This window comes from Podarcis pityusensis (genome assembly GCF_964106645.2).
Source record: "Podarcis pityusensis genome assembly, chromosome: 12".
Taxonomy (NCBI): Eukaryota; Metazoa; Chordata; class Lepidosauria; order Squamata; family Lacertidae; genus Podarcis; species Podarcis pityusensis.
The window spans coordinates 25,634,056-25,644,069 of NC_138037.1; the positions used below are offsets into that span (position 1 = coordinate 25,634,056).

A 10,014-nucleotide genomic window follows, 5' to 3' on the forward strand; every position below is an offset into this window, starting at 1 on the left:
AAATTTGCAGATGTTTTGTGATTCCGGCATCTTAAAGAGATTACTAGCTATTGAATCTATCAGCACAGATGGATGTTTGAATAAAGGTTATCACTTCCATACTATTTTGTTTTGAATTACATTTAATCCAGAAAAAGGCTTTGTTCCAAGCACTTTTAGATTTTCTGAAATGACATGTGTCCAGTACCAAGCTATTTGCTTGAATATCTTGCCACAAATACGAATTTTGTAATGTTGGTATATATTCTTAACTGCAAGCCTAGTTAATATTACATAGCTTTTGCTGGCTTCTTAAACACACACACACACACACACACCAAAAAACCCCAAAGGCAAATAAGAAATGTGGGAACAAGCCAATATAATTGATTACTTTGAAATGCGCTTTTTAGTTTTGGGAAGCTTCCTTCGCTTGTTTGGATTGGGAACTATTTTTTTAACCCTGAGTGCCTGAAGGGCTGTAGCAGGAGAGGCAAGCCTGCTGCAATCTGCTCTTTTCCGCTTGTGGCTGGGAGAGCGCTCTTCCGGGTCTGACTCTGTGCACTCCCCCGCCTGCAAGTTCGCCGAATGAGCATCTTCAGTGGCCAGCAAACGTTCTGTTCCGTGCTGAATCCAGGGCACATCCAAATGTGGTATTCGCGGGATAATGGTTTTGGCTACCTCTGCAAAAGCGTCAGTGTCCTTTTTAAATCCCAGGGCGAGGACAGACGTTAACCCGAGGACCGGTGCAAGGCTTTCACTGAGACGTGGAACCTGGCCGGCTGGAGTGGCCCGGCTTGCGCAGAGCAGAATAAGGTGAGACGTTAGCATAGCAGGTTTGGCAGACTTGCACACAAGCACCAAAAGCAGCTCATTTTTTTCCAGCGCTCTTGTTACTTCATTGATCCCAATAGCGAGTTGGTTCCTGATTTGCAAGTTTGTCCACCCATGTGCTTTAGCATCTCCAGGGCAATTCTCGTCTTGAAGTCTGTTGGTCTGGCCATCGCACTGTTCTTTCTCCTGCTTCTTTCCAGAAGAGGGTTTCTTCCTTCTCCGAGTCTCTACCTTTTTTAACCCAGTCTTTTTCATAACATCTCCTAAGGCTTCCAATATGTAGTGCATGTCTGCTCCATCCACAGGGCTCCACTGCAGAGTATACGGGTTGCTCAAAGATGTTTTTACAGACATTTGCTTCGATTTACGGGCTGACGATCCCTTTGCTGCCTGGAGGGACATCTTGATGCTCCTGGTATGGTTTGCCAACCTGAGCTGCGAATGAAAAAGCCGCAAAAAATTCTGCAAACTAAACCAGAGATATACACAACATCTATAGGCATGCATCCCCCATTCCAACACATTCTTGCTGCTTTAATATATATTTTCCTAACATATTTGGCACTGCTAGGTTCTTAACTTCTACCTAGCCTTGAAACTGCAAAATAAACTGTTCATTTGCACAAAGCATGCTTATATCCAGCGCTACATGCTTAGCCATACAAAAAGGAGAGTCTGCAAAAATTTGCAACAAGGATCTAAAAGTTGTTAGCGACAAATGTGTTTCCATTTGATGCTGAAATATTTTGGAATTATATTTTGGAAATAATGGACGATCTACAGTGGTGCCTCGCAAGACGAAATTAATCCATTCCGCGAGTCTCTTCGTCTTGCGGTTTTTTCGTCTTGCGAAGCACGGCTATTAGCGGCTTAGCGGCTTTAAGAAAAAGGAAACAAACTCGCAAGAACTCGCAAGACGTTTTGTCTTGCGAAGCAAGCCCATAGGGAAATTCGTCTTGCGGAACGACTCAAAAAACGGAAAACTCTTTCGTCTTGCGCATTTTTCGTCTTGCGAGGCATTCGTCTTGCGAGGTACCACTGTACTAGAACAATGAAAAGTCTAGGAGGAAAAGCTAGTATCGTTTAGAAGGACATTTAAATCCTAAATTTTAAAAAGGAGTGTTCCTAGAGAAACCTCAGAAACGTGTATTTCCACTGGGCTCTCTGATCTGTGAATTCAGTTCGATTTCTGCATTTCATGAGATCTCTGCATATAGGCTACAATCTGCCAGGAAGGGGGTTCCCTGTACAAGCCCCATTCAAATGAATGAAAACAACAAAACACTACCCTGGACTCTGCCAACGATGTGCACTATCCAGTCAAGTTCAATATTTAAGCTTCCCTTGTCTCTCTCAAGAAGACATGTCACAACCCGTCTGTATATCTGACTCCTGTCTCAATGCATCAGTGCAACGTCTCTCGATGTTAAACCGTGTCTGTTCTATCATCAACTTTACTTATTTAAACCCTGCTTTTTTCTTCCCAGAAGCAGGACTTACAGCAGCTGACGAAAATTAAAACAAACATGGCTAAAACAGGAAGCTAAGAACATATAAAGGATAATAGATAAAAAGTAACGAGTACACCTAAACAGTAGATTTAGGAAGGCTGCTTGTTTGCTCAACCTCTGTCGCTTGCACTTGAGATAGAGGCTGCAAGGCAAACTCTGGTTGCACGACTCCTACACTAAATAGGGGACTGCACTAGTTCAAGGAGTGGACAGAAGAGGGGTCAGCAAACTTTTTCAGCAGGCGGCCGGTTCACTGTCCCTCAGACCTTGTGCGAGGCCGGACTAAATTTTTTTTTGGGGGGGGGGAGAATGAACGAATTCTTATGCCCCACAAATAACCCAGAGATGGATTTTAAATAAAAGGACACATGTAAAAACATGCTGATTCCCGGACCGTCCGCGGGCCGGATTTAGAAGGCGATTGGGCCGGATCCGGCCCCCAGGCCTTAGTTTGCCTACCCATGGATTAGTAACTACTGGGAGATCGCTGGGTAATTTGCAATAGCTTATCAATAATTTCTGACTCCCAATTTTTCAGCAGCAGAAACATAATGTCCTCCCCCACAGAAAATATGTTGCTGAACTGAAGAAAGCTAACCAGGAGTAGACTTTTTAATGCAAAAAGATCTTCGTTCGGATTTGGAACGGAAAACAGAAGTCTAGACTCAGCATATGGGTCCGCGCACCCTGCTCTTTATTCCTGGCCCCGATAGGTAGATCCACCGACACTGAAATCTTAAGCATCCCTGCACTAAATCACTTCCGAGAATCTAAAATGCAAGGACTCCTTCGGGTTGCAGCTGAGATGAGCCTCTTCGAAAGCTTCCTTGAGGGTAAAAGGAAAAAAGCAGCTCTCTGCAAGTTAAACAAAAACGAGGCCCAACTTCCCTGTTAAAGAGATCTGCTCAATCCCGGCCTGCTCTCTCTGCTCCGGCAGCAAGAAGCATTCGGAAACGTTGCTACCACCTCTGGCCGCTCCGCTGCACGTGTAGACTTGGCCACAACCCACCCCCGTCCCCATCCCCACGTGGCAACAACCCACCACTACAGCAGACGGCAGGACTCCTTCCGACCCTCGCGGGCGTCCGCTCTCAGGCTCCTCTCCGGCGGCCGGGCGCGCTGCGGCCCCGGCTTCCTTCCCGCGGCCTCCTAAACCTTCCTGAGTGCGCGGAGGGAAGCGGAAGAGCCGGGCTCGCCTGGCCCAGGACCGCCCTCCTTCCAGGCGGAGCTTGCGCCCGGAAAGCCAGCCACAAGGCAGGCGCGCAAGCCGCGGTTTGCACCTGCGGCGGCCGCCAGAGGGCGCTGCGAGCACAGTCTTCGCGTAGGTTTCGTGCGAGCAGACGCTCGACGGGGCTTTACTCCGAGGATAAGGTCACGCCTTTCTGCCGTACTAGTTCGTGGCTGAGCGTTTCCTCGGACTCCCCACAACCCAAGACATAGAGGAAGGAGGCCCTGGAGCCCTCTAAGCCATGGGTAGGCAAACTAAGGCCCGGGGGCCGGATCCGGCCCAATCGCCTTCTAAATCCGGCCCGCGGACGGTCAGGGAATCCGCGTGTTTTTACATGAGTAGATTACATTTATTTAAAATGCATCTCCGCGTTATTTGTGGCAAGGAATTTGTTCACCCCCCAAAAAAAACAAAGTCCGGTACCCCACAAGGTCTGAGGGACAGTGGTCCGGCCCCCTGCTGAAAAAATTTGCTGGCCCCTGCTGTAAGCGTTGCTGGAGTCCAGTTCCCATCAGCCCCAGCAAACATCGCCAGAGACTATGCGGCTGGAGTCATAGAAGAATTGTAGAGTTGGGACCCTGAGGATCATCTAGTAGTCCAACCCCCCTGCAGTGCAGGAATATGCAGCTGTCCCATACAGGGATTGAGCTTGCAACCGTGGCGTTATCAACTCTAACCAAGTCCATCAACATCTGGCCAGGCATGGAATGCCCATCACTGCACAATATCAACCAAGAGACCTTCCCACTGTTTCCCTCCAGCTGCCAGAGGTTTCTGTGCCACACACAGAGAGAGAGAGAGAGAGTATACAGTGGTACCTCGGGTTACATACGCTTCAGGTTACATACGCTTCAGGTTACAGACTCCGCTAACCCTGAAATAGTGCTTCAGGTTAAGAACTTTGCTTCAGGATGAGAACAGAAATCGTGCTCCGGCGGCGTGGCAGCAGCAGGAGGCCCCATTAGCTAAAGTGGTGCTTCAGGATAAGAACAGGTTCAGGTTAAGTATGGACCTCCGGAACGAATTAAGTACTTAACCCAAGGTACCACTGTACAGTGGTGCCTCGCAAGACGAAAAGAATCCGTTCTGTGAGTCTGTTCGTCTAGCGGTTTTTTCGTCTTGCGAAGCAAGCCCATTGACAGATTAGCGCTATTAGCGCTATTAGCGGCTTTTAGCGGCTTTTAGCGGCTTATCAGCTTATCGGATAAGCAGATAAGCGGCTTAGCGGCTTAGAAAAAGGGGGGGAAAGGGGGGAAAAACCGCAGGAACTCTCAAGACATTTTCGTCTTGCGAAGCAAGCCCATAGGAGATTCGTTTTGCGAAGCACCTCCAAAACGGAAAACTCTTTCGTCTAGCGAGTTTTCCGTCCTGCGAGGCATTCGTCTTGCGGGGCACCACTGTATATAGAAAGCTGTAGGAGGAGAAAGCTGTATCTGTTGAACTACCCAGATCTCTGTGTGTGTGTGTGCGTGCACACAAACATGTACACACACAGAGAGAGAGAGTGATCTGGGTAGATCAACAGGTACAGCTTTCTCCTTTGGTAAGCAAATTGACAATACTGTAGTGGAATATCCGCTTGCTATTCTGCTGTTAGAGACAAAGGACAGGAGTCCCACTAAAGCAGAGAAGTAACAGTTCTAAGATTGCTATTAAATAAAACCAAGCAGCAAACTATCAAAGAGGGCCACCACGTCCTTATTCCAGGGGTTGTCAACCTGGTTCCTACCGCCCACTAGTGGGCGTTTCAGGATTCTAGGTGGGCGGGAGGGGGTTCTACGGCACAAGCTGAATCCTCCTTCCATTGAGCACTGGTGGGTGGTAAGGAAATTTTACCATCAAGAAAGATGCATTAGTGGGAAGTGGGTATAAAAAGCTTGACTACCCCTGCGGCTTATTCAAAAACAGGAAATGGGTCTTACAACACTTTGAAGTATGGACAGCTGCCCCCCCCATTCAGTAAAACAGTAGAAATAACTAAGTGACCAATGACATTGGTTCTGCCCTCTCTAGCAAAAGTCCTGCCCCCCCCCCCACAAAAAACCTGGCTATATCCATGCTTTAAAGGCTGACAGCTTTATGGCCCTATTTCATCTGCCGAATGACTGAATGAATAAAGTTGAATGCACGCACACACACATGAAAAACAAAACTGCTGCTCCCCCACGTAACCACATATTCCCCCCCTACAATAAACTTTAAAATAATTAAACATTGCTAACTTAATGATTTAATGTGTGGCAAGACCAAGTTGGGGGGGGGGGAGAGAGCTCCTCTTCAAACCTGTACAATCTGTTATAGCACAATGACACCCATTTAGCAGGCATAGGCAAACTCGGCCCTCCAGATGTTTTGGGACTACAACTCCCATCATCCCTGACCACTGGTCCTGTTAGCTAGGGATGATGGGAGTTGCAATCCCAAAACATCTGGAGGGCTGAGTTTGCCTATGCCTGCCCATTTAGGATCAATGATGTAATGCAAGTGCGCATGACGCATCAGCCCTAAAGGGCAGGAAGGAACTAGCACGGCATGAAATAAACACTAGGTGGCACTAAACGAGCGATACATACAATGGGATGCACATTGCGATCATTCTCGCTTCAGTGCATTCCAAGGGTACAGCGGAAATTCAATGTACTGTATTCCTGTGCAAAATCTTTGTTGGCTGACAGACAACATAGAATTAAACTGTAACATAATATTCAGAAGGAAGCAATACATTCCATTGACCAAAGTATTTTCTTTCAGTTTGCTTTGTTCCCATTTTAAACTGAAAATGCATTAAACTGCATTTGGGGGAGGGGAGGTTTGACACATAGAAAGGCAAGGATTAGTGTCGGATTGCTGCAACAAGTTTGTTTATTTTTTAAAAGTTTTGGCATAAGCTGAAGTTTGAGACATTAAGCAGAGACATCCCTTGCACATTGGCGGAGTAAAGCTTCCTTGGATTTGGGAGGTCACAGGGCGCTGGGAAACAAATGAGGTAATTTGCATCAGGTGATGATGACATGCCTCTCTCCTCTCTGGTGTACAGAGCGGAGTTAAATTGCAACTTGAAATGCAGCAGGGGAAAGCAACCCTGCTGTGTTTTAAACTGCCAATATGCATATAGCCTAAATTTCCAATAAGCATTTGAACTCCTCCCTCAAAATACTGACAAGTGTCGTTGGCAGCCAATGAGTCGCTGACTAACAATTCCATTCTGTTTTCTTGCCTCTCCTTGCTGTTGGATTTTGCCCACATCAACACCATACATATAAAGCACTATAATTAATAATAATAATAATAATAATAATAATAATAATAATGCTTTATTAGTTTAACAAAGCAGAAAAACAAATCAAACTATATATAGCAATTAACAAAAAAATTGCTTACGTACCCAAAAGAAAGACACAGAATTAATTTCATCCTTTACTAATTCTAATGTGACTTCCGGTCCCCCCCACTGTGGTTCCTAAATTCCCTTTCACTGCACACTTAATTTGATCTCTCCTAGATTCTCTATCATTTTTGTTCTGTAACAGTCTCCTGTTTCAAGCAGAAACTCAATCCAAGCCTGCCAATGAATTGGCAATATTACAGTCTTCTTTTAAGTAATCTCTATGAATATTCCACTCTCTGTTGAATATTTGATCTGTATGGTCTCGGAATCTTGCTGTTAATCTTGCTAGTTCAGCATATTCTAACATTTTATTTTGCCAATCTAACTTTGTGGGCGCAGAGTCCCCCTTCCATATTTTAGCAATAACGATCCTAGCTGCTACTACCGCATATATAAATATTTTCCTTAATCTTTTTGGGATTTTATTATTAATTATGCCTAGTAGGAAGGCTTCAGGCTTCTTTGGGAAGGTGCATTTAAACATTTTTTAAAATTTCATTGTACATTGTTTCCCAGAAATCCTTGATTTTCTTACAGTTCCACCACATGTGGATCATGTTGCCTTCTGCCTCCCCTCATCTCCAACAGATGTTTGATCTAGTTTTACACATTTTTGCAAATTTTACAGGTGTTAAATACCATCTGTAGAGCATCTTCATGCAGTACTCCTTCAAGTCATAGCATGCTGTGAACTTGAGGTCCTCCCTCCACAGCCTCTCCCATGATTCCATCTGAATGTTGTAGCCAAAGTCTCCAGCCCACTGCGCCATAACACATTTCACTTCCTCCTCCTTGACCTCCCAGTCAAGAAGGAGCTTCTACATATTAGAGAGCGTTTTCTTATTTGTGTTTATTAAGTCTTTTTCTAATTTTGAAGGTTCCGTGGAGAATGCTTTCTGTTTATCCTTTTGAAATGTTTCATTTATCTGAAAAGCACTATCAACCACTTTTAAAAGTCATGGCTTGTTATTATTACTGTTTAGTAAATCTGTATACTACCCTTCATCCATAGAGCTCAGGACAGTTTTCCTAAAGTATCCTGGGATTTGAAAGTTTGCAAAGGGTGCTGAGAGTTGTTAGGTAAAGGGACCCCTGACCATTAGGTCCAGTCGTGGCTGACTCTGGGGTTGCGGCGCTCATCTCGCTTTATTGGCCATGGGAGCCGGCATACAGAATGGGAACCTGTGGCCTCCAGATGTCGTTGGACTCCAAACTCCCTCCATCTCTGACCACCAATCATCTCAAGGGCACCACCCTGACTATATGAAGAGTCAAATATGTTTAAAATGAAACCAATTCACAGCAGAGGATGTTACAGAGAAGACATGACTCAGAGATGGTGGTAGTTATAGCCTGACAACATTTGGAAGGCAACACTGTGATAGAGGATTGCAGGGCAGGGTTAGGTTCCTAGGCTCCCTCATAAATTCTTCAAGGAACCAGATAGTAGGCCTACCTAGCTAATGGAAATTTCAGATAAAATGGGCTTACTTTCAAAATGAAATAGGTAAAGGTAAAGGGACCCCTGACCATTAGGTCCAGTCGTGATTGACTCTGGGGTTGCGGCACTCATCTCGCTTTATTGGCCAAGGGAGCCGGCGTACAGCTTCCAGGTCATGTGGGCCAGCATGACTAAGCCGCTTCTGGCGAACCAGAGCAGCACACGGAAACGCCGTTTACCTTACCTATTTATCTACTTTGACATGCTTTTGAACTGCTAGGTTGGTAGGAGCTGGGACCGAGCAATGAGAGCTCACCCCGTCGCGGGAAATCGAACCGCTGACCTTCTGATCAGCAAGTCCTAGGCTCTGTGGTTTAACCCACAGCGCCATCCGCGTCCCTAAGAGTTGTTAGGAGACCATTATTCCCTTCACAGTGCTGGAATACACAGAGCTGCTTAACAATCAGTTCTTTTTCTTACCAGGGAACTCTGGGAATTGCAGCTCTGTGAGGGAAATAGGGAACGCCTAACAACTCTCAGCAGTCGTAATAGTGTTTTTATTTATATCCTGGTTTTTAAACCAACAGATATGCAACACAGCTTACAAGGCTTGTTGTTGTTGTTTTGTTGTTTAGTCGTTTAGTTGTGTCCGACTCTTTGTGACCCCATGGACCAGAGCACGCCAGGCACTCCTGTCTTCCACTGCCTCCTGCAGTTTGGTCAGACTCATGCTGGTAGCTTTGAGAACACTGTCCAACCATCTCGTCCTCTGTCCTCTGTCGTCCCCTTCTCCTTGTTCCCTCCATCTTTCCCAGCATCAGGGTCTTTTCCAGGGAGTCTTCTCTTCTCATGAGGTGGCCAAAGTATTGGAGCCTCAGCTTCACGATCTGTCCTTCCAGTGAGCACTCAGGGCTGATTTCCTTCAGAATGGAACAAGGCGAAGAAGAAGAAGAAGAAGAAGAAGAAGAGGAGTTTGGATTTGATATCCCGCCTTTCACTCCCTTTAAGGAGTCTCAAAGCGGCTAACATTCTCCTTTCCCTTCCTCCCCCACAACAAACACTCTGTGAGGTGAGTGGGGCTGAGAGACTTCAGAGAAGTGTGACTAGCCCAAGGTCACCCAGCAGCTGCATGTGGAGGAGCGGAGACGTGAACCCGGTTCACCAGATTACGAGTCCACCGCTCTTAACCACTACACCACACTGGCATATAAACATATGCAATAAAACGAACAATAGACTAAAACGTACAGTATGACAGACGGCGGAACAATAAATCAGCAATAAACAAAAGGCAGCTGAAAAACAAGGCAACCTAATTGGAAGACAATAATAACATGGGGAAATAAAAAAATTCTTAAGCAACGACCTTGAGGCGATAAAAAAGGGGACCCAGTGGCTTTCTGCAGGGAAAGTATTCCGCAGGCATGCAACTGAGGAGAGCTGCAGTCTAACAACATCCGGAGGAGAGCAGATCCCCAAACCCCATCGTCAGAAGCGATGGTACACTGCAACATTTTGTTGCAGGTCGGACTTGAAGCTCAGCATATTGCTCTCGCTCACTGCTCACCACTGCCCCCTAGCGACTCGACGGGGCTGCTGCCGCAAAGCCCAGCCGCCAGTCACCAAAGCGCGC

General features: G+C 46.1%; 1 protein-coding gene across 3 annotated transcripts; it reads right to left on the reverse strand.

Annotated features, from left to right (window-relative positions):
* Nucleotides 1-344: 344 nt before the first annotated feature.
* RPP38 (ribonuclease P/MRP subunit p38) lies at nt 345-9,967 on the reverse strand. Of its 3 annotated transcripts, none has more exons than XM_080974511.1 (2): nt 9,949-9,967; nt 345-1,248 (listed from the first exon to the last, which is right to left on the reverse strand). In XM_080974511.1, the coding sequence occupies exon 2, from the start codon at nt 1,213-1,215 to the stop codon at nt 370-372; it is 846 nt and encodes a 281-aa protein (XP_080830637.1). In that variant the 5' UTR covers nt 1,216-1,248; nt 9,949-9,967; the 3' UTR covers nt 345-369. The 3 variants fall into 3 exon arrangements, with proteins under 3 accessions (XP_080830637.1, XP_080830635.1, XP_080830636.1); XM_080974509.1 differs by lacking the exon at nt 9,949-9,967 and adding an exon at nt 9,748-9,899; XM_080974510.1 differs by lacking the exon at nt 9,949-9,967 and adding an exon at nt 3,367-3,522.
* Nucleotides 9,968-10,014: the final 47 nt, after the last annotated feature.

Coding starts and splice junctions, on each gene's coding strand:
- RPP38 (XM_080974509.1), bottom strand. CDS start 9,807: ATGCCTGCGGAATACTTTCCCTGCAGAAAGCCACTGGGTCCCCTTTTT. Junction 1,249..9,747: donor CCCTTTTTTATCGCCTCAAG/GTCGTTGCTTAA, acceptor TTTCATTCGCAG/CTCAGGTTGGCAAACCATAC.